The following is a 23472-nucleotide window of genomic DNA, read 5'->3' as shown; positions in this document are numbered from 1 at the left end:
GGTTCGGACTGGCATCGTATTGATGTACGAAGCCCACAAAGCGCAGCTCCATCGATATGGTAGCTTCCAAAAGCTTGGCTACGAGACGAGATTGTATTGACTATCGTACTGGAGAGACTGGATGCAAACATGGGTTATTGCTACTGATGAGAAGCGCGAGAGTGATGAGTACTATACGACGAGAGGTACTGAAAGTTGAACTTCTATACAACAGATGATTGCAGTGCACATAACAAACATGGGGACAAAACAAGAGGTATTCGGAACCTAAGACCGAGCCAAGAAAGGGAGCATGCGTGGCACGAAAGAATAAAAAACTAAAGTACCGTGAAAATGATCATAATTGCGTCGAAATGAAGTGTCATGGGGGCAGATGAACGTGCCAAAAATATGGGCATGAACGGAACGTGAAGTCATACATACGAAAAGGTAAGTGCAAGGTCGATGGTATGGGCAATGTGTATAGGGAGCAGGGATTAAGCGTGATGTGTTGTATGCGCTGATAACGTGGGGTAATGCAAGGACGGTGGTATGCGGGGCGAAGACGCGATGGGGAGCCCAAAGAAAGACAGTAATCAAGCAATGCAGGTCGTCAACAGCTGCAAGAAGTCGTGGGGAACCAAGATGTCCGCAAAAATGTGGGTGCAGCCGGGCCAGAATCCAATGGCAAGGGCACGATTACAGGGCGCTAGGCCAAAGGCGGAAACGAAGAGCTGTTGTACATCCCAAGATTATTCCAAGATGAACTTATACACCCTAATCTTGAACCCGGCACAGATAAATAATATTTTGATCCTCCGGGCGTGACGGCACGGAAGGTATGGTAGACTGGCGCCTATACGCCAAGGTCCATGGCTTCGTCGTCTTCTTCGCCGCCCCAGAGAGGATTATGGCCGAGTATGTCCTCTAGCCACCCTTCTGAAGCACCTGCCAAGGCTGATGCGTGAAAGACAGGGCCGAGCTCCTTGCGAAGCTCGTCCATAGAGAGCCTTGCGCGAACGATTACCGGGTGTGAGCAGACCATACCGGCGTCCACTCTCAGGTCTGGGTCGCTACGCATCATGCCCTTCAACAACTCGATCAGCTCTGTGGAGATGCTGGCGAAGTCGATCTGAGAGAAATCATCGTGTCGAATGCGATGCCAAGCGTCGCCCCTAGATTCGAGCAGGCGGTCAGTTACAGGCTAAGCCAAATACTTCGTGGTACTCACTGATCAGGCACGACAATGTTGGTTGCCGTCTCCAGCATGGTCATACCAATACTGAAGCGAGGATGGTCAGCGAATGTTATGACTTATGGAAGTAACCATACCTGAAAATGTCGGCTGCCTTGCCGTATCTACCCTGAAGAACTTCGGGTGCAAGATACAACTTGTCGCCCTCGCGCTCAAACGACTCGCGCTTAGTACTGGAATCCTTACGAACAGGGCGTGGCCAAACGGAGGCCATGCCAAAGTCGCCGATCTTTAGCCGACCTTCATCGGTGATGAAGATGTTTGCCGGCTTCAGGTCGAGATGGATAGCACCCGCGTTATGGATGAAGTCCAGGCCCTGTGAGCTATGGTCAGCATCGCATCATACGGGTGTGGATAAGATACGTACGCTGCTCAGCTCGGAAAAAATCTTCCACACCCTGGATTCGTCCAGTTTGGGGAAGTGGCGGCCGTACTCCCAGAGGAAGTGTGCAAAGTTACCAAGGGCGCACAGCTCTGTTTGAATATATAGCGTCTCTTCTTCCTCCCAGCTATCGATATAGCTCAGGACGTTTGGGTGGCGATCACCATATCCCGCAGAGCATGCTGCTCGCGAGAGGTGCTTCAGGATGTCAACTTCTTCACGAAGGCGTTGACTGAGAATATAGACGTTACAAATGGTCCAAGACGGTAAAAGAAATTTGCGTACCGATGCTTGACACCTTCGAATCTCTTCGACTTCTTAACAGCAAACATGACAGAGGAACTCTCCTTGTATCGCGCCTTCATTACCCGCCCGAACTCCCCACGACCAAGTTCATCGATCTCAGCAAATTCGCGTTCGAACTTGCCCGGTCGCTCCTCGCTGCTTGGTATTGACAGCCGGCCGCGAATGGCCGAGCCGGGGAAAACTGTCGGTCGAGGAGGTCTTGGGACTGTGTGTGACAGGGGGCGTTGTGGCGATTGATCGGGAAGAGTTGGGAAGTGTCGTGCGACAGCATCGACTGTTGGTGAGTTGGTCGCCGTCGAAGTTTCGGAGACTGCGCTAGACGTTGATTCTTGGCTACATGGAAGAGGAGCCTCCGCCGTCTTAGACAGCGGCGAGTGCTGTGCGACCGCGGGTAGCTGCCAGTCTGAGTATGAACATGTAAGCGCCTCCGTCATCGCAGCAGAATAGCATTGCAACTGACCTTTGGCGGGGAGTCGCGTCGGAGTGGCGTTCCGTGAGGTGTCACTCCCACTGGAAAAAGCGCCACTGCTGCTCCTTCGCATCAACCACCGCGCTCTCGACTTCGGGTCGACGGTCTTCGGGAGCTGAGGAACTGGCGGCCGTCCAACACCTAGATGTTTTCCGTCTTTCCTCGTCGTCGGACTGGTCTCCTCGTCTGTGTCAACAAGGCTGAAGGCATCCTTGCGTTGGCGAGTCGTCATGAGTCCCGGGAAGGCCGCAGGGAGACTCTTCCGTGGCTTTCCCTTCCCATCCTTGCCGCCGCTGCTATCGTAAGGGTCATTGAACTCGGGAAAGCCGATCCTGTTTGCGACAGCACTCTGCCACGGACGCTCGACGAGGTGCGACGTCTTGACCTTCTTCACTGGGGTTCCTGGCACGCGCTGCGGTTCGCCTGGTATTGGTTCAGTCGACTTGGGCCCTGCAGCAAGCATACGCAAAATGAACGCGTCAGCACCATCATTGGCGTCCGACGCGTCGTATTCGAATGAGTCATCGTTGACGATGCCTACACCAGGCCAGCCGGACCCTGGGCCAGGAGCGATACCGGGGGTGACCAGGGCTTCACCATCGCTCTCCGACTGAATCGAACTCAGCGAACCAGATGCACGAGGGCCCGGCATGGTCAGGAGCAGGCCGCCACTAGTGCTCAGACTCGACGACTGGAATTCGTCCTCACTGTCATCAACAACGATCCCCGAGTCACGAGGACGGAACTTCTTCTGCAGTTTCTCAAGAGATGAGGTGCGCGTTCTTTTGGTGGGACTACCATGCTCCTCGGCGAAGGCGAAGAGCGACGACGGACGGCCAGGGCTACTGAAGAACAGCTCTTCTTCATCCATGTCATCGCGCGATGGAGACGAGTTGCCAGCGAAGCTGTGGCGGGCCCGCGGCTTGCCACCAAGACCCGGCGGCGCGTCGATACTCATAGCATCGCTGCCCTTCTTCTGCCGGGTTTCTGGCTGGGGAATGGACGGGCCAAAAAATAGCGATGCCGAGCTTATACTGCTTAGTCGGTCCAAAGGGGTGTGTTTCGGCGGTAAACGGGTACGTGCGGCAGAGCTCGAAGGGCGACGAGTGCGTAGCTTAGGCGACCCTGGTTCGATAGAGCTTGTTGAGGATGCAGAGTTGCAGCGACTCCGCAAGGACGAGAGGGATGGAAACGCAATTGTTTCCGGCGCTCTTCCCGCATCTAGAATGGGAGTCGGGAAGCCCTTGTTCTTGGATATGTGAGTAGATGCCTTATTATCCTAATTGAAAGCATACCTCGTTGCTTCTTGGAGCAGGCGTGGCAGCCAGAAGCTCAGCAGACATGTGCCGTTGCCGAGCGCGACGCTTGTTGACATGCCCACCGGGTGACATCGCCTCAATAACTTCGTCTTCATTTCCCTTGCCAATCAAGAGGGCCAGTCCTGGCGACTTCTTGGTCTTCGGCTTCACTGTGCTCGGTGGAGCAGTGGGCTGCTTCTTTCCACTTTCACGTTCCCTCTTGGTCCCCGCCGTAGAGTCATACCCGCTCTCGTCCCCGGACCGATCACGGTCTTGGATCTTAAGGCGGCGCATAGAATCAGACTGACGCTTGAGGTGTGCATCGGAGTCCGTCTTGGCGACGGGAGTCGTCGTAGCGAAGCTCGGCGCAGGCAGCGGCGCAAGGCGCTCGAAGCCAAATGGCTCGCCGTCATTGAGGTCCGAGGCGGAGCTGGTAACACGCAAGGGAGTGAGCAGACATCGGCGGTCGGGAGTGGAAAACATGACGGGAGTCGGTGTGCGCTTGGTACTATTTGCTGTTGCAGGAACAACTGTGAACGGCGAATTTGTGGGGGCGGCAGAGAACACAGGGCGAGAGGGCGTTTCGAAGACGTTCGACGTCTGCTTCACGGGCGTTCGGAGCGGCATAGGCGAAGACGACGGCGGAAAGAGCGAGCGTGTGTTGGATGGAGAATGTGGGGCAAGAAAGAGCGCGTCGTCGTCGTCTGTATCGAATGAACTGGCGGGCGGCCGCACTGGGCTGGTGTCCTTGTCCACAACGAGCCTATAAGGCTGCATAGGCGACGAGAACACGTCGTCTTCGTCCATTGAATCGACTGGCATGGAGCGCTGCTTCAGCGGCGAAGTGTTCAACATTGGGGACTGGTGTTTTGAAGGCCTCACAGAAAACTTTGGCGGCGTCTGGTACTCCGTCACGGGTCGACGAGCAGGGGAGCCGTTCTGGTCGCGTCGTCGGGATCTCAGCGTGACGTATTCGTCGGAAGAGAGCATGGCAGTAAGATATAAAAGAGAGTAGAGGTAGCGCTGCGGGAGTTTGGGGGGTTAAACACGGAGGTCCAGAGAGATAATTAAGGCAATGGATGGGGTCGGAGGGTATTCAAGTTGTTCTCGTTGCCGGCAAATTTCAGCCCAGTGTGAGGTCTTGTGGGGTTCGATGTCTAGTGCGTTGTGGAGTACCCAGTCGAGTGTGCCGTCAAGCGCAGCAAACACGGGACACGGAGGGAAAAAATGGGGGGCAGGAGATGGTGGTCGGGAAGGCGGGGCTCTCATTCAACAAACACGTCACGTGAGCGCCTCTCGGTGATTTCCGATAGGGCGCTTGGTGGTAAATTTGGCCGTCGAGTTGCCCACAGCAAGACATGACAATGGTATTGTACTACTTGGAGTGTTCTCACGCTCCGAGATACTGACTCTGTTTGCTGATGTGTTGAATGGACTCAGCGAAATGGCATCACCGCCGCTATGGGTTTAGTTCATAGTGAGATCGATCGACAAAATGCCTCCGTTTGATGTCTCCTTGCTGGTTGTGATCCGCCATCCTCCCAATATTGATACTTCCAAATACCACTAGAGGTAACCCAAATGTATAGAAACTAAGTTAGCTGAATGAGTATGCAAATGATACCAGCTGAAGCGCGTGGCTTGCGAAGAACATAGCCATTAGTATCTGTAACTCATTATTATTTTAATACTTGAGCTTGCGTGATCGTCCGGCAAAGCGATGACTTGGTGGCGTTAGACGCCATCAAAGCTTCCGCCAAGCTCACACCGTTCAAACTTATCTTCTGCGGTTATCACCAGTTGACCAAACTTACAGGTCACAGCAGCAGTCAAGCACATTTAAGTGGTACTGACGGGTCCATATCATGGCATGGTGCAATTTTGGTAATCTTCAGCGCAGAGCACGGCGGCACGGTGCACCTAGCATCTGATACCAGAACGGTGCCTTACCATCTTTCTTCTAGGGAGGAGGACTACCTTTGGCTTCTACAGATTTTCTTACAGAAATTTACAATATGAAATTCAGGAGACAGCTGTCAACTCCCTCTCAACGCTCACCGCCGTATTCTGGCGTACATTTAGACGGCGCTATCGAGCTTCGCCACTCACATGACACACGGGGGTGATCAAGGACGCATCTCCGCCACGGTAATGAACACTGAACCGCATTGTTCTCTTCCATCCGCACTGGTGGCCTGAGAAACCGCGATTCTGGATCTGGAAAGTGATGCAACAGAACTTCTGAGCCTAGTGATGCCTGGGTGTTCCGAACTCCCCCTTGAGGGGCTAGGCAAGAACGAGAGGAGGAAGATCCGCAAGTTGAACGCAAGGATAGCGCCCCATCGCAAAGTCTAGGGCCTGGTACTGAAGTCGGGGGCTTGAAGCTTGCTTGCCTGAGGCTTTGGGGCGCCCAGGAGTTCCCCAAAATCGGAGCGAGATGGCACCGGACGAGACTCAAAGCTCAAAGAATTGAGCAAACGTCTGCGCGACGCTGTCTTCATGCTTTTTGCTTTTTCTGCATATGCGCACTTTTATCATATCTATTCGTAGGTTTTGCGCTTAATTATATACTGCCTATTTTCCACGATTTATGACAACCGTTAATTTACTATTATAAGCGCCGCGTTCCGGACCGCGGTGAATTGTTTCGTCATTCGCGCTCGTTTATTTTGATAGTCAAATATAAGACTTGTACACCATCCTCCTGAACCTCTAGAGGTCTCTGCGGAGCCTCAGCCTGCGAATGCATGGCCACAGGCGACAAGGATATCCCTCCTATTTACGAATCCCAGCCTCCAAAATGGCTCCCGAAGGCCCACGGCTCCGCTGACCTCGGTACGTCTCCCAGTTGCGTCAGGCTAGAGGTCTTCTCACTGGGACTTCAGGCTATGTCTCTTTCTTTCCACCAAGGCCCGATCAAGAGGAGGACATCCTGACTGTATCGAATGTGAAGGATGGATTTCAGCAGCCTCCGGTCGTTCCGGTGTGTGTACATTCGTCCCGGCGGACTCGCTTGGCTCAACGGATTACAGGCGGAGACGTACACGGCCAGAGACACTGTCAAGCCGAGATTATCGACTGAGAATGCCCTTTCAGAGCTGGAAGACCTCATGGCACAAATCTTCGCTCGTAAGGCAGAAAATGTCCCCCCCATCCCGTGAGTAGCACCCGTCAGTGCGTATAAGCTACACAGAATACTAAGGTCTTCGCAGCCCTTCATCGTTCAAGCTGCCTTCTCGAGTGACCATGAACGATGCGAAGCGAGAAGCATGGTTCACGGATCTCGCCAATCCGAACGTTCCTTTGCACAAGCTCAGCAAGAGTGTTCCCCACGGCGCGAAAGGACACGACCTCCTGGACTTACTACAGCAGAACAACGTTGCAATTCCTCGCGCAGTATGGTTTCTGAGGGTTTTTGGCGGTAACGAAACGGTACGTCTTGCCTGCAGGAATTCTGCGCGTGGAAGTTCATAAAGTTCGCAAGGCAGGTCTGAGGAACAGACCACAATACATCCCTACGCAATACAGCGTTGACTGGGCGAATGTTGTGTGCGGGTACCTGAAGAAACAGCTCACGGAGATAGCTCTACCGATGGCTCCTCGTCCAGGCCTGAACGTTAAGCAGTCGTTCAAGGGAGTTCTTTCGGATCAGGCATCTCGCGACCGATGGGTGTCGCGCTTTACATACAGGTACGTTACCTCCGTGTTCGTACAAATCACATGCGCTGACACCCCACATACTTAGCCTGAGCCTACTTCGCGTTTTCTATGCCGAAGGCATGGTCGACCATAGGACCTTTCTGGCTTGGGTCGTGCAACAATGCGGCACATGCAATCTTGCCCAGCTTGGGTTCGTAATCCGACTGGCTGACGAATATCTTGACGGGATGCTCGTGTGTCATGCTCTGGTGCGGCCTTTGGTAGAGGCTTGCACCGTTCGACTATCCGAGGTGACTATATGTATTGTCAGTTCTATCACGACCCCGTTGCTCATGTTATTCCTACTTCAGATTCGCTCCGCTACCGTTAGAGATCACTTAGACAACGTAGAGCACACACTCAAGGCCGTACTACTGGTATGTCCATTCGCTGAGTGATCTGTCGACGCTGATATTAACTTTTTGTAGAGATGTTTACTTGGTCTCAGAGACGGCTTCGTGAATCCTCGTCTCTGGGCGCAACATTCCCTGCTCTTCGAAGAAGTCCTGAGAGAGCACATCAGTCGCACGTCATCTGAAAGCAGGAACTCGCGCGGAACACCAGCCCTCAATGACAGTTTTCTTGCCGCATACGAGGACGTCAAGAGGCGCAATGACGCGATGCTTTTTAGGAATATTCCTCCGCGTGTCCTCGGGTCTCTGTCTTCAGCATTATCTGACATCAAGGTGGAAATTCCCATAACACTCGTTTCCCGCAGCTTCTAATGTGCGTTGCAGCTTCTGAATTCGCTATCATGCACATCCAGCATGGAATCTTGCCCTTTCTTTGATGGGATCCTAGATCCTTCCCCTGCCTTTGTCCGCAAGCTCGACATCTTGCTGACGTGGAGCGTGACCCCGTTGCAATACGGTGACCATCGACCTCACGCTGCGGCATCCCTTCTACGGTTATGGAGAGACAGAGCGGAAGAGCGTGCTGCAAGGCGAGAGCGAGAGTCTCCAGCAGACGATGTACAAGATCATCTCTTCGACTGGCTGGACACGAGCGAAGTTGCAGGCGAAGATAATAGCCTTGCCAGCGTGGCTCTGTTGTTCGACCAGTTCGTCAAGAACGGCCTCTTCGATTATGGACAGTACATCCAGCACCTCATCGCTCGTGGCGAACAGGGCTTGTCCTTCACTGACGTAAGTCTGCTCGTGCATCCTGTCCTGTCCTTCCCTTGACTGAGACTTATTCAATCCATCTCAGACAACCCCGTCCAGGCATAGGAGATTTCTACAGTGGATACCTCTACACAGCTCCTCCTCCCCTCTCATCAGCCAACGAAAGGTTGCACTCTACGGGCTCCGGGTACGAGAAACCCCGGAGGACCGGAAAGAACGCGAGATCCGCAGGCAAATCAGGGCAGTATTGCCGGAGCTCTTCGGCGGTGCGCAGTTTGTCGTTCGTGATCATATCGGAAGACTCAATTGTTCATTAGGCGAAGTACCAGACCAGGCTGTTGCCTCAGTAGACATTGCTGCCCAAGTCCCTGGCATTTTCACCGCGACCAGGTTCGAGCAAGTTCGACTGTTTCGTGGTTGGCTCCTGCCGGTATTGAAGAAGGCTGTTTCTGCGTTCGTAGCGTTTGGCCTGTCAGCTCTTTCGCATGTTGACTTGATATTAGGCACACTAAGGGCACGGAATATCCGCCTGCGCTGAGGGCATACTGCACAGCCGTGACAGTAATGGCTCGCAGTCGACATTATGGGATCATACTCGAGGTGCGACTCTTTTTGACGGGTCCTCTCATTTTCACTGACTCGTCACAGCTCACTCTGTTCGCTCTGGAACATGCAATGTCCAACGAGTTTCTTTTAGCCATATTGCAGACCCTGCGACAACACGTCGAGGTATGGGGATGTATGAACAAGATGAAGGATATCGAGGAGGCTTTGTACGCGACGCACAACTTCTGGAAGACAAGAGGGGTACAGAGCCGAGACCTGCTCACGTTACTCTTCGCGATCGACAACGGGCAGCATCTCGACCAAGTCACGCGGGCTCAGCTCATAGCCGACCATGAGCAGTTTATACGAGTGCGTATACGACCAGCAGCGCTTTCAGCTCCTGGCTGACATAATATGGACAGGCGTTTCATCCCGTTGGGGAGCGGCCCGTAGTTGTACCCGCCGTTCTCCCCGAGATCCTTCTCCTCGTTACAGACCCTAACCCCGAGACGCCGTCCATCCTCGCGAACAGCTTGTGGTACAAATACCGCAGCGCTCCCGACTGGGCATGGAAAGTATGGGACAACACGGTCGCCAGCCTCCGCCAGATACCGTCCATGATCGAGGATCCTGCGGGCCGTCGCTCTTGCGCCTTGCGCTACTCAACCTTCTTGATCCACGTCGACAGGCATCTAGCCACCGGACTCGACGAGCATGTATTGGGCTGGCTGCGCGGCTCCGGCAAAAATGAGGTCGCAGCGCTTAGCACAGAAACGTGGGATCTCTTCGTGGTCGTGCTGCTCCATCTTGCCTCCAGTAACGCTCTTGCTGTCACGTCGCTACTGGAAGGTCTCGTATACCCCGCATGGCAGACTGCGTCTACTCTATCGTCTCCGCAGCAGGGCGCGTCGATGGAAATTATCTTGCCTGTCGTCAACGACCTATGTACCCGTTTACTCCTCATCGACGGCACCGACAGCGAGGTCCCGCCCCTTGACTTCCTCCAGTACCATGGTTTGCAAACCGGACGACGTGACGTGTACCGCGGACCCTACTTTGCAGCTCTCGTGAAGATAATCCCCACCCTAGTTCTGCTTGAACATAATATCAACATACCGGAGCACCTGCGCCAGGGCTGCGGTGTACTGCGGGTCGCTTTGTGCAGCTCGAGCGTCTTCAGGATGGGCACGTTTCGCGAGCTCGACACTGTGCACGATGCGTTCCAGGCTGTACTCGCGAATCCTGAGGTACCGGAGGAGAAGCATGAGCCATTGATTGCTGCGCTCAAGCTCATATTTAACGAGGGCCAACAAGGTGGATTTTGCATCGCCTACAAATTGACGCCAGCCTAATCACTCTGTGCAGAGGTTGCCGATCCGTACCCAGGCTGGGGAACGCTATCAAGTTTTTTGAGTCCATGGAAGCTCGCTGCCACGTCAATTGAGTTGCGGTTCACGATGCGACAGTTCAATGAAGCATTGCAACGCCCGGCCTACAAAGATCGAGCGGAGCGGAGCCTCAGCAAGCTCGCTATCACGCTGTTCGGCCAAGGCATGGACTCCGAACAGGCTGATTTTGTTGCTGAAATGATAAGAGGCGTCAACCCGGTCGTAGTCGGAAAGGTGTGCCGTATCGTATCCAGACACAGGGTGTATTTCTGACTTGGCCATCGTCGCGAAGTTCGTTAACGCGGGTCTACAGCGAATAGCCGAGATCTTGAAGGAAGGGACCCCGTTACAGATCACGGAAGACCTACATCGTAACGTTGGGAAAGCTGGCAAAGTCCTGCGTCTGCTGACGAATCTGGTTGAACCCATGCGAGCTCCCGCCAGCACCACTTCGCTGCCTCAGGTCGACAGTCCGGCGCCAAGGGATCTTATCTCCGTTGTACAAGGTCTGCTGCAAGGAATTGCAGACCGTCTTTCTTCGAGCGACATCCCAGAGTCTTCGGTGATCAGCGATCACGACTCTGTGCGTCGAATGATTGCCGCCACCATCTTTCTTGCGCGGGTCGTGCAGTTTGTGTTAGGTTTTCCTGGCGCATGGATGCAGTGGGCGAAAGACCACTGCGAAAATTTGTCTCAGATACTGAGTCGGTTAATATTGGTGAGCGTGACGGCACTCATTTTACTCGTATTGGCTAACGAGGTATAGGTTTTTGGCTCTGGTACTACTCTGGATGTCATTGCATTCCCTTTGCTTCTAGATACTCTCTATTATTTGTTGGATGGTACGAGACATCGTTGCTGTCATCTCTAAAACTTCTTACATCTTGGTTTGCCAGAGATACCCGTAGATCCGAAAGCCACCACCATAGATCCTTTCCGCTGCTACCCCGTATACGAGCTACGAAGCCTCCCTCTCGACATGCCCTTCGAATATCGCTCCAGAATACGTGCCCTGATACCCTACGTTGAGCCCAATCTCGCCGTTGCCGACCTTGCCTATGTCTCAAGGGATCCTTCTGGCTCGATATCATCATCGGAGGTGTCATTAGTGCACAACAAACCATGGGAATGGACAGAATATCTGGGTGATGTCTCCGGGGCAGACACTGCTAAGGAGAACGTCGAGACGCGCGCCCTCCAACCGTCGCACTATTCTACAGACCAGCAGCCTGTGATCCGCAACTCCTCGTCTTTGTCCCTGGACCTGTTCGCCGCCCGGGTGATTGGAACCAGCAGCGCGCCCGCTGAAGACGCTAGAGTCGAGAGCGAGTTGCGCATGTTGCAGGACGATTTCCTGGCGGAAAGTGTATTCAGGAGGGACTTCAGGGAAACGCGCGTTGATCCTTCGGTTATCGGCGCTAAGGTCAGCCCTGCCTTCAACGTTGAAGATGGCGATGCAGGCAATGCACTCGCCCCCTCCGGCTCCGACCGTCGTTCGAGCTCGCGCGCGGGGTCACCGTCCGGCTCCGTTCGCTCCCGAGCGTCGATTCAACCTTCCACAGCGTCAGGCTCTCGGCAAACCAGCCCAGCTACGACACGCGGCTCGCAGCAGCGTAGCCATTCTGGGCTCAGCAAACTTGCAGGAACCAGCATGGTCGAACCGATCGACGTCGACATGCTCGACCTGACCGGCGCTGCGAGCAGAAATACGGCAGGCACCAAGCGGAAAACTGCTGAAGTAGACGACGATGACGAGGTGGAGATTGTCGAGCGCTCGGCTGTTGCGTCTCAGTCAAAGAGAGTGAAAGGGAAGCCCAAGTCGAAGAATCGATGACCACGATGGAATGGCCCCTCAACTCATCACGAATGTCCATCGTTCCCACCGAGAGGTCCGCCGCCTCACCCGAACCTCTTAAGATCTGAATGTGTGCCATAGAAGGATCTTCTTGAGTGAAAGTTATAAGTGTCCAAATGTACCATCAGCATTAGTCCGGGGTACGTCGAAACTTGAGACTCTCTTCTAATAAACTGGTGGATCGCAGAGACCGTGTGTGACGTCTATGATTCATCATTTCAATCAAGTATTGTATACGTGTGCGAGAGCGCACAAATTGAGCATGCCATACGCGGTGCGTGAGATGCGGCAAAACGGCGAGGCAGAAAGGCGCACGAATCTAGACGCCTTAAGCGCCCCGCCGCAAATCTGACGCGACCTGTCCCGCGCGGATTTGCTGATCTGAGGCTGGCTTCACTTCGGCCATCTCTGTTCGCTACACCCATGCTACACTGCTGAAGGCTGCCTTTGCTCGCAAAACATGAGCTATAAATCGCTCCCGACGAACGAGAAGACGGGCATCCCGCCCCCTGTGCAAGCGCCCACGCTCACACGCACCGGGAGTTTGACAGGAAATAGGTATCGTCGCCTAGCGACGTTTGCGAGGCACTTTGCGCTGCTCTCGCTGGTATTCTTTACCCTGAGTCACTGGGCTGCTCGACTTAGGGCTGAGGTCGACGCTGAAGTGAATGCCTGGCTTCCGAAGCTGTTCGCTCCCAACTATCATAATCAATACAATGGCAAGAAACACTCAGTTCCGCACGATAAGGCTGCCGAAAAACTCTTCTTGTGAGCACTTACTGGCAGCGCCACTTCCGTCGGTAGAAATGTAGACTAACCGGGGACCCAGGACCGTCCCTAATCCCGCCAGTGCGATCCGGGCCTCCCGCCAATACGCCACCAAGCCCCATATGGCAGGCACGCCCGGCGACTTCGATACCGCCAAGCTTTGGCTCGGTCTGCTGCAAGCCGAGCTCGGCGCCGTCGCGCCCGCGAGCGAGCCCATCTACTCTGCCGGCTCGGATGAGTCGCGGAACGCTACTCTGTCCATCCCGCACCTGAATGCCCCCACGGCGTGGATCGACGTGTACTATCCGGTGATGAACACCCCGATTAACCTCAGTTTGTCGATTTTGGGAGAAGATGGGCTGCCCGTGTGGACTGCCCCGTTAGAAGAGGTCGCGGACGAGACAGATCCCGACGCGGGAAAGTACGCCGAGGCTGTGCCGACGTTCCATGGCCTCAGCGCTTCGGGGGAAGTGTCAGGCAAACTGATCTATGCAAACTATGGACGACAGGAGGATTACAAGGCTCTTGTTGAGAAAGGTGGGAATCATCGCCGCGTACTTGTCTTGTTGCAGGAATGCTGACAAGCAGCAGGAGTGAATTTCACTGGCTCGATCGTCCTTGTCCGTTATGGCGGCACCGGCATTGTTCGTGGTCTTAAAGTCAAGGGCGCGCAAGAACTCGGCGCCGCAGGCGTGCTCATTTTTTCCGACCCGTCCGACGATGGTGTCGTCACCGAGGACAATGGCTATCTCCCCTACCCGCAGGGCCCTGCACGCAACCCGACGTCTGTCCAGCGCGGCTCAGTGCTGTTCCTATCGCTTTATCCTGGCGACCCTACTACGCCTGGTCGCCCCTCGTATGAGAATAGCACTCGCACCGAGGCGGAGAGTATACCCAAGATCCCGAGTTTACCGCTCTCGTGGGCGAATGCGCAAGTGTTGCTCAACGAAACTTTGGAGGGTGGACTAAACCGGACTGTATCGCTCGTTAACCATGTGGAACACAAGGTCACTCCGATCTGGAACACAATGGGTGTCATCCCCGGGTACATCAAGGACGAGGTCGTCCTCGTTGGCAACCACCGTGACGGCAAGTCTCTAGCTACTTTTCGAGCAGTTTCCCGGCTGACGTTGGTGTAGCATGGGTCATGGGTGCGGCTGATCCCTCGTCTGGCACAGTGTCTACACACGAGTTTATACGGGGGCTTGGTGCCCTTCTCAAGGAGGGATGGAAGCCGCTGAGGACTCTCGTTATCGGGAGTTGGGACGCTGAAGAGGTATGCGCATTGTTTGATGTATTGACAAATATTTCTCAACATGCTCTGTCAGTTTGGTTTAATGGGTAGCACCGAGTGGGGAGAGGACTTCGCGGATTTTATCGGCGACCACGTCGTCACGTACGTTAACCTCGGTAAGTATTGGTCTGCAAAATGACATCTCCAATAAAGCTCATGACTACCTGCCTTGCAGACTCCTCTGTCTCTGGTTCCCGCTTCAGCGCCAGTGCCTCCCCTTCGCTGGCTCACCTCGTCCGTGGTGCTGCAGAGGAGATCCCACACCCTACAAAGCCCGGAAAATCGATCTGGGACGCCAGAAATGATGTTGGTGTCTTCGAGGGTCCTGTCAAAGAGGAAGTTCGCGAGACACACGAAGCTGAGGTGCAACAAGCGGACGCCCTCGGCGTCAATCCTCTGGGCTCCGGCAGCGACTACACCGTGTTTCTGCAGCGCATCGGAGTCGCGAGCATGGACGTGAGCTTTGAAAATACAGTTAACGATCCGCCTTACCACTACCACTCTATCTATGACTCCGAGCGGTGGCAGGAGCTCTATGGAGACCCGGGCTTCTTCCGCCATGTGGCCGCCGCGAAACTGCTCGGACTCCAGACCCTTCGTCTCCTGGACTCTGTCGTCCTCCCCATCAACACAACCCATTATTCCTTTGAGCTGGAGAAGTACCTGGAGCAGGTTGAGGCTATCGCCAGCACGGCTTCCCTTGACGCCGACTTCTCACCTCTTCGACACTCGCTGCACTCCCTCCAGAAAGCGAGTATCGCTCTCGATAGGGAGAAGTATGATGCGGAGAAGGAGCTGAAGAAGGTTGTTCGGAAGCTGGTCAGGCACAAGATCATCCGCCGTAAAATGCGCACAGTGCTCTGCAAGACGAAGAAGATCTTCGGCAAGGAGTGTCATGGCGGGCACAAGAAGCACTCCGGTCAGGAGGCCGAGCCTGTCGTCGACTCCCCGTCTTTCGCAGCTGAGGAGGGCCGTGCTGTCCAGTCTCACGTCGGACGTGCACCCGTTTGGGTAAAGGAGCTTCGCGAGGGACATCAGTGCCAGACGAAGGACAAAGATCATCGCAAGAGTCACCTACACAAGAGGCTGGAGAGGGCAATCAAGCGTGTGCGCAAGGCCAACCAGAAGCTCGCTATGTTCGAGCGCGGCTTCATCTCCGAGGAGGGCATCAAGGACCGTGAGTGGTACAGACACCTCGGTGTCGCCCCTGGCAAGTGGCTTGGTACGCCTATTTCGTACATCCTTTAATGAGCGATGAGATGACGACTGCGCTTACAGGTTACGGTGCGACTACTCTGCCTGCTCTCACAGAATCCTTTACCATTGACCATAACGCCACTCTCGCCGAGCACGAGATCGACAGGCTGACGAAGCTCGTCGACAAGCTCGCAGACAAGCTCGCGTCTTAATTCGGATGTTTATAGCTATGAACAGTGCAGCGTGGCTATCAAGCCTAATGTATACTACAATGTATGCGTTCTCATGAGTGTGGACAAATGTACGTTCTGAGCACATCAAGAACATCAACAATATGCCGTTCCAATATACATAGAATAAGAATGAAATTTCTCAATCTACGGTGCGTAGCATGAAGTGAGTAATATCCGATAAGCAACTCCAGAGGGTTACGGAATATGTGGACTCTCTGCCTCAGCAGATAGTAGCGGCATCGAGGAACGAGACAAAAACGCCGGTTGAGTTATCTCCCTTGCAGCTCGGCGAGTCGATGTTCGATGTCTTGTCACTCGTGAATAGAACGCTTAGGTTGAAAGAACGAGTAGGGAGTTGCGGCCAATTGCAGAATCATGGCGAGGGTCGGACAAAGCAATTCCGATACACGATCTGGTCAGAATTCGTGTAAAAGCACGGTCCGGACACGGATATTGAAAAGTGCACCCAGAGGCAGGGCCGTTCCTGTCTCGTATACACAGGTCCCAAGCTCCTACGACAGGCTGACGCAGTGCATCGCCGGAGCCATACTCGACTTGTGAGGCGGAACGGGCGCCACAGAGCAGACAAGCGACGATGCCCAAAGTTTTCCTGATATGCGACTACAAGCGGTGGGTTAGCCGGGAAAGTACGTTTGGCCGGGCAAATGGCAAAAGGTCCCCTCCCGATCGTGTGGCTTGACGCGCAGAGCCCGCGCTCAAGAGCAGCGATTATCGCCCTGATTGGGGGAAGCAGTGCTTTCCTGACTGGACCTCGACGGCTTGATGCCTGCTCCGTCAGCTGTTTACCGGCAGGACGAGTAGTGTGCAACGTACCGGAAGGGCGCGCAGGCCCCCAGCCCTGCCAAACCGCTTCCAGACGCCCTAAAGCGTGACATTATTTGCCACGTGGAGTGGTCGGTTTTGCATGAGGCCTACCTTATAGCCAGTTGGCGCAGTGGGCTCTGACCTTGGGTTAGCTGCTCCTCTCTGCCATGCAGTCCTTCCTCCGAGTCGTGTCAGCAAGCTTGCTTTACACCCACAGATCTGTTTATTATAATAAGGTGATTATTATTGTCCATCCTTGCTGCTGTGTCTGCTGCAATGAATGTATCTTCTTGCTCACCACTCGTGTGCTCAATCAGGCAAGTGCCCACGGAACCTCGGTCTCTCGTCTGCTCCGCTCCAAAGTAAACAAAGTTGCGAGGCGAACATTTGCACAGGCGGTCTAATGTTTTGTTGGTAACTGTGATGTCTTACCATACAACCACCTTGTTCAATGTCCTAACTTGAAGATGGAGCTGATGGATGCAACTCCGAGTGCGGCCGGCGCTCCGCTGGCAAAAAGTGTCAGCAAGTTTATCTTATCTTATCTGATAACCCGTCCATCCGCGACCGCGCTGCGACCTCCACGCCTATCCTTTTGTCCACTTCCGCGCCGATACTCGCGCTTTCGGCCTCGCATCTGAGCAGGCAATGCTGCCGTACCCAGCATGGCACGGTGAGTCAGGCCCTCTATATTGTCCATTCATTTAAAACAACACATAAGTAGGAACACGTCCATTCTCTGCGGTTCTCTATATTCATCCCACTCGACAGTGATCCTGCGCCAAAGGCAATACCGTCCGAACCCCCTTCGCATCCCCACCTATCCTCGCATCTACACTCAGTCCGCGCCTTCGGCTTCTCACCTACCACTCCTCCCCCTACCGTCTTTGAACTCTTCTCAAAAGACCGGTTGAATCATATTTTTTTGGGACGCCGAAACGCGCCAAAGGAAGCCGAGGGACTCTGACGATCTGGGGAACCGTAACTTTACTGATTCTATGCACCTCTTGCGAGATATGCAGGATAGAAACATGCTAGCACGTTAATTGAACATACTACTCAGTGGACAGCGCGTTTCACATACACAAATTATCAGACTAGTAGAAGTGGGTAATATTCGGAACCGTCAATGCCAAGCATAAATACAAGACGACTAGACACTCAGGTGATCACAACCCCACCTCATGCGCCAAATCGATCCCTGACTTTGGCAGGGTCCTTGCATGTCTCGCGGCAGTAGTCGTTGCGCTTGATGCACTCCTCGACGCCCGAGACGACACGCCTCTCGCCCTGCGCACGCGCCCTCTTGACGAGGTCTGCCGTGCGGGGCAGGCGCACTCGCTCCAGCTCTGAAAAGATCGTCTTCAGCGTCTCTGTTGACGGTGACTCCGCCGAGGGGTTGTGCTGCTCGAGAAGGTCGATCAACAGGCCGACGTCCTCGTACGACTGGTTCGCGCCCTGACCGAGGTGCTGTACAGAGGTCGTTACGGTGGACTCGACGCTTGAGAGCTTCAAATGCTTACAGGGCTGGTAGGGTGGGCAGCATCTCCGACGAGGACTACCCGTCCTTGGGACCAGGTCTTCAACTCGGGGCGATCATAGATACCGAACTGTCGACAGTGGTAAGCCATCGAACAGATTTTAGAAGTCGCCGTACTGACCCGGACGATGTTCAGGCTGTTCTTGACCAACTCGCCAGCGCCGAAGGGCCACTCGGTAAACGGCGAGTTCTTCTTGAAGTCCTCGGCCGCTGCGGGATCAATCGACTTCCACCCTTCCTTGACCTCTGGCTCGCGCATGAAAACACTGGTACGCTTATTCAGTAATAGGCGTGAGCAGAGAGGAAGGAATATAATACTCACAGCCAGAGCATCAGCGAGTCGCTCACAGGGATAACAATCATATGCGCGCCGTTACCATACAAGTCCGCCAGCGCATGCTTCCCCCTCCAGAATTCGGGAATGGGAGACACACCACCCCACTACAAAGAGAAACCAATGAGAAACTTTCACAGAGACAAGAAAGCACAAGTCAGTACCGAGGCAAGACCGGTGTAGTCTGCAGGTGTCTCCCCGAAGAGACAGCTGCGAGTGCTGCTATGCAAGCCGTCGCACCCAATCACAAAGCTGAAAGTCTCCTTGACGCCATTGGCAAACGTGACAGTGACGCTATCCTCCTCCTGTTCGAGCTTTTTCAGCTTGTGTCCATACTTGACATGAATGCCGAGTTTCTGCGCGTGCTCGACGAGTCGTTTGTGCAGGACCGGGCGTAGCACGGCAATGGACCCAAGCCCGTGAGTCTCACGCTGCCGGCGCCTGTTCTCACTGATCCCGAGCAGACCAGGGTCCTCGGGCAAGACCGAGTAGAAGTGGAACTCATCCAACTGGAAGCCGTCGATGTGCTCGACTAGACCTGGGATTCTGGCGAGCACTGCCTGTCCGTTGTACTGTATTCTGTGTCGCGTTAATGTCTTGTAACAGGAGAAACGAAAAGAAATGCGCACCCGAGACCGAGGCCCGCTTCGGAGATGGCGTCGAGGCGTTCGTAGACGACAGGGTCGTATCCCTTCTGCTTCAGGAGCATGGCTGCCACAGGACCGGAGACGCCTGCGCCGATGACACCTACTCGAGTGGGAGGCATGTTGGACGAGTGCGCACTTGCGAAGAGACTGAAAAAGTGTACGTTCGGGAGACTTGAGTTGTGAGTGCGAACAAGCTCGCATCCCGTGGCCTATATGTCCTCTCCTTATCTTGCCTGGAAGACTGCGCACGCGGGATACCCATGTGCCAGGGGCCATGCTGGCAAGATGCGTAGGCGGGCGCTGCGTTGATTGGCATATCCTGACATGTTCACAGTTCGAGATGTGAGGAAGTTCTTGTGGCCGGCGGAGAGCTATATAGTATGCTTGCATCAGCAGCCGCAAACGTGCTCCAAGGATACATCGGGACCCCCGATGTCCGGACGGACACCTCGCAACCTTCAATCCTGCTATGGCTGTCGAAGATCTCGTGATGCCGCGGGTAATTATACCATCCGCTCGGGAGGCGAGAAGGACATACGTGGCTGCGAACAACTCTGGTTTGTAACCTATGCCGCATGCTCACGGCGAGGATACCAAGCATCCCAAAGACGTTGCGAGCATCTGAACCTTTATACATCCCAGCCGGCTCGAGGTCCAGTTCAGAGGTTTAATCTGAGCCGTTAGTCAGTTTATCGTAGTCACACGACAGGACTTAACGGCCCGGAGTCTGACGCCTGGCCGTGAACTTGAACATATCGGCTGACCGATTGAGGTTGGTCTGACACAGCCCTCAATGTCAAGTTCAAACCAAATGTACGGCAATAGCGATCTCCGGACCGCTGTGAGCATTCTCGTTCAAGACAAGGTCCACCAGACCCCAGAAGTCAGCCAAAGGCATGGTCCAGGTTAGGAAGACTGCATTCCAACAATCTTGGCCTAGGATTGTCTGAGAAGGTTTCCTGGTTCGTCGCCTGAAATCAGCGCCATGCCATCAACGGTTTCTTTTAGAGGCGCGGGTCGAAGAGTTGACTGGTCAAGACTGGCAAAGTAGATTGAGGCTAGGGCGACGATGCACAATGGTGCGCAGTTGGGAATGTTTGGCCCTACGAGTAGATATCGTCTACTGTTTGCTCAAACGAGTTACAAGGTCAGAATGTTGACGCGTCCAGGACCGGGCTTCCGCTCAATGAGTGGCACCAAGGCCGGCTCGGAGTCAGAAGGCTGGAATTTTATGTCGAACTGGGCTCAACAGGGTAGTAGATAGTGCTTGCAGGGCCCCACAGCTCTCGGTTCTGGCCTGTGCGTTAGTAGTTGACTTGCGGAGATCTCAGCAGAAAGTGACTAATGAATCAGTTTAGAGACGAGTGTTGTGTAAAGGACGAGTATAAGGCACATTTAACTATCTATTTCAACACCTCTGCTCTTGGCTTGAACCCATATTCAGAACACATAGAGCTTGGCTCACGGGTGGCGTTAGACGATCGTTCGATTCGTCGCCTTAGCGTCCATCCTAACTGCAGTCGCTGCATGCAATGCCCCAAGCAAAGTACTATTGGCATCAGGTCATCGTGGCGCACAGCACGTGTATGCTGTGACAATTTCGATACGATATCGAGCAGTCCGTCTGATGCGTCACAAGGGCGAATCACCGTGCAAGGATCGCAGTGAAAGTGGCGTTTACAAACTGCTCTTACCGAATAATGGCATGAGGGAAAGCTGGAGGGGCTGCGCGATCTCCGTCGGGGCGTCATAGTCAATAGAGAACACTGACACGGAAGACTGGCACCCAGAACTGATGATCGTCTCGCCTGTGCGGCAATGAGCCTCTACACAGTCGACAAACATCGAGCAAGTGCTCACCAGGGAGGATAGGCACGCCGGTGAAGTTGGGGTTGACACCAGAGGTGACACTAGGCGAGCGGTGGGTCAGAAAGCGTTCGGACCGCTACACACAAGACGAGCTCACATCTCCGTTTCAAGAGGGAAGCCGTCTGGGCCGATGGCAAGCGTCGGCACCAGTGCGCCGCCAGCTAAGCGCGTGAGTATGAACGGCGGCTGCCAAATACATCAGCACCTATTCACTCAACCCAAACTGGAGATGCTTACATCCGTACAATTGCTGTTGGGCCCGAACTCAGGGAGGTTTATACTACGGGGGACAAGTTGGTGACAAAGGAAGGCCAAGATTCGATCCGCCGTGCTCACCCAATGCCGACACTAAGCGGCAAGGCGCGTTGTCCGGGTTGCGTCACGTTCGCGAGCGCGTTGACGAAGTTCGTCGTCAGGCGCGCCGCAATATTCGCTGGGTCGCTCGTGTCGTTCGTGAGGGTCGTGAACGAGCGGTGCGTGCTGTTTCCCGCTGAGAACGCGATTGCGGGTATCTATCCGATAGCGTCAGCACAGGTACCGCTTGTCCATGAAGCGCCAAGAGCTTACGCCGCGGTAGACCGAGGTGTACGTCGCTCCCATCGTGCCGCTAAGCGTGAAGAGGAAAGGTCCAGCGTTCCCGCCCTCATTCGGGCCTGCCACGACGAGATCAATGGCTGAGTCGTTGCCGAGGATCATAGGGCGAATAACATCGAGGCCCCAGACCGCCTGTATGGTCAGGCGGGTTGAGCAAGCGTACACACTACGAACACATGGTACTTGCTGATGCGCCGGGAGTGCCGTTGAAGTACCCTGGTCCAAGGCGCTCAGAACCCGGGCGAACAAACGCGCAAGAATGTACTCACAGAGATGGTCATCGTTCACGTCGTGACCGAAATATGATGCGCCAACGGGGATGGAACCAAACTCGCCGCCCGGCGCCGTGATATTAGTAGTCGGGGTGATGAAGCGCCCACCTTGTCCAGAGTTCTGGACGGCAGGTCTGAACGAGAAGCCGATGAGCAGGGAGATAACAGAGGTTATGGAGGCGCTGCAGCTCACACGACCAAGAGAACGGTGTGTCCGGCAGCCTTGAGAGCGCTGTATGTCGCTCTGCCGGGGTCGTCAACTAAACGCTACATTCAAATGTAGTAAAGCCGCAAACCTAATGTTGGCAGAGGCCCAACTATCGTCGTTGGTCAGGAGGATATTGAAACCTAATGCGACCGAAGCCACATTGATGCCGACGAAGAACAGTGCGCAGAGGCGACTAAATGAGCTAAGCATGGCGGCTGCAAATAACGAGCCCTGTGCTTCAAGGTCGTGTCCCTGTGAAAATAAATATGTTCATGCGCCACCTTTATAGCCTGGCGAGCGGCCAAAAACGATCACCGCGCTAATTCCAGCGGCGTGCATAAATGATGCAGGAATGCCGCTAGGCTCGCAACCTTCCCACGCTGTGTAGTCATCTCTACCGCGCTGAATGCACAGTGCCTGGCGGTGACGTTACCGGCACCATAATTCCACTCAAACGGACAGAGATGCATGATCAGCGCGAATGAGAATAAGCACGTTCATCGCGTCGTGAGAGGCGGTGCGTATATCGGGTACCATTCGTATGAACGTGTGATGCTTCCTAGCGGTACGGTCGACCACGAGTTTACGCACTTACTCAAGGGGAAGTAGAGGTCGCACCAGAGCAAGTGCATAGCACGGTCCAGCTTGTATGAACCTGTCTGTTTGACAATCTTGAGATAGAACTTTCAATAGGAGAAGAGGATACAGGATTCGTTGATGAATTTACAGTACACGCTGTCAGGCTATTAGCTTCATTAAATAGGTAGTGCTCGAAAACTGACCGATGGTGCATATCTGCACTGGGGAGAAGCACGCCTGTGCGCGGCTAGCCCAATGTTAAGTACTAAATATACATCGGCAGAATGTTTGACACTTACTTCCTTGTCCACTCCCGAGCAGTAGCCTGAGAATTGACATAGTCCGTCTTAATAAATCCGGGAGCGCGGTAGGCATCCGCGATACCAATAATAAACACATTATGAGAGAAGCTGCGTACCGCAGCACCATCAGGTTCAAATGGCGGGTGGCGAAGAAATTGCTCCAGGTAACGAATCTGATTGCGTCACAAATGTGCCTTTCTTCGTTGATACCAGGATGGTAGGCGACGTACGGACCACGACGCGGATCGCAATCATGATGACAGCGCTCCCGCCATTACATTACCGCAGACTCATCGATAGGGCTTCGAATGGGAAGTTATCCGGCAAAGTCAGTGTGAATTGGAATGTACCACCGCCGTATACGCTGTCCTTCTGTATACCAGGTTAAGAGACGTCAACAACCCATGAGCTCCGTGCGATATTGCGAGACAATCGCACCGATGCCTTGACGTTGAATTATGGGGTCCATCCACTGGGCCTCACGGTGTGAGTGATCGACGATATGGCTT

General features: G+C 54.2%; 5 protein-coding genes across 5 annotated transcripts; 2 read left to right on the top strand and 3 right to left on the bottom strand.

The window, feature by feature from the left end:
- Positions 1 to 10: 10 nt before the first annotated feature.
- PHACADRAFT_122634 (uncharacterized protein) lies at positions 11 to 4958 on the bottom strand. Its single transcript, XM_007396620.1, has 7 exons — positions 3687 to 4958; positions 2383 to 3640; positions 1902 to 2325; positions 1602 to 1848; positions 1312 to 1550; positions 1211 to 1261; positions 11 to 1154 (listed from the first exon to the last, which is right to left on the bottom strand). Exons 1-7 carry the CDS (start codon positions 4677 to 4679, stop codon positions 836 to 838), a joined length of 3531 nt encoding a protein of 1176 aa, XP_007396682.1. The 5' UTR covers positions 4680 to 4958; the 3' UTR covers positions 11 to 835.
- A 1478-nt stretch (positions 4959 to 6436) lies between these two features.
- On the top strand, positions 6437 to 12280 carry PHACADRAFT_196411 (uncharacterized protein; the record flags this gene model as incomplete). Its single annotated transcript, XM_007396619.1, has 18 exons — positions 6437 to 6524; positions 6575 to 6672; positions 6722 to 6846; positions 6902 to 7121; positions 7174 to 7379; positions 7435 to 7639; positions 7700 to 7765; positions 7817 to 8074; positions 8126 to 8533; positions 8598 to 8778; positions 8830 to 8965; positions 9016 to 9112; positions 9161 to 9427; positions 9481 to 10372; positions 10424 to 10680; positions 10739 to 11164; positions 11213 to 11288; positions 11343 to 12280. 18 exons carry the CDS (start codon positions 6437 to 6439, stop codon positions 12278 to 12280), a joined length of 4944 nt encoding a protein of 1647 aa, XP_007396681.1.
- Positions 12281 to 12735: 455 nt separating this feature from the next.
- On the top strand, positions 12736 to 15904 carry PHACADRAFT_257507 (uncharacterized protein). The gene is made up of 7 exons (XM_007396618.1): positions 12736 to 13069; positions 13131 to 13606; positions 13661 to 14158; positions 14209 to 14345; positions 14398 to 14479; positions 14539 to 15585; positions 15642 to 15904. Exons 1-7 carry the CDS (start codon positions 12762 to 12764, stop codon positions 15770 to 15772), a joined length of 2679 nt encoding a protein of 892 aa, XP_007396680.1. The 5' UTR covers positions 12736 to 12761; the 3' UTR covers positions 15773 to 15904.
- Positions 15905 to 17489: 1585 nt separating this feature from the next.
- PHACADRAFT_122628 (uncharacterized protein) lies at positions 17490 to 19539 on the bottom strand. Its single transcript, XM_007396617.1, has 6 exons — positions 19122 to 19539; positions 18657 to 19071; positions 18481 to 18599; positions 18280 to 18424; positions 18142 to 18228; positions 17490 to 18088 (listed from the first exon to the last, which is right to left on the bottom strand). Exons 1-6 carry the CDS (start codon positions 19256 to 19258, stop codon positions 17801 to 17803), a joined length of 1191 nt encoding a protein of 396 aa, XP_007396679.1. The 5' UTR covers positions 19259 to 19539; the 3' UTR covers positions 17490 to 17800.
- A 988-nt stretch (positions 19540 to 20527) lies between these two features.
- On the bottom strand, positions 20528 to 22329 carry PHACADRAFT_257501 (uncharacterized protein). Its single transcript, XM_007396616.1, has 10 exons — positions 22171 to 22329; positions 22068 to 22118; positions 21872 to 22008; positions 21790 to 21818; positions 21576 to 21734; positions 21345 to 21520; positions 21246 to 21288; positions 21106 to 21194; positions 21000 to 21049; positions 20528 to 20947 (listed from the first exon to the last, which is right to left on the bottom strand). Exons 1-10 carry the CDS (start codon positions 22290 to 22292, stop codon positions 20817 to 20819), a joined length of 987 nt encoding a protein of 328 aa, XP_007396678.1. The 5' UTR covers positions 22293 to 22329; the 3' UTR covers positions 20528 to 20816.
- Between the last annotated feature and the right edge of the window lie 1143 nt (positions 22330 to 23472).

Source organism: Phanerochaete carnosa (assembly GCF_000300595.1).
Source record: "Phanerochaete carnosa HHB-10118-sp unplaced genomic scaffold PHACAscaffold_6, whole genome shotgun sequence".
In the NCBI taxonomy this organism is placed as follows: Eukaryota; Fungi; Basidiomycota; class Agaricomycetes; order Polyporales; family Phanerochaetaceae; genus Phanerochaete; species Phanerochaete carnosa.
Note: the sequence above shows the minus strand (reverse complement) of the source record. Positions and strands in the feature narration are given on the sequence as shown.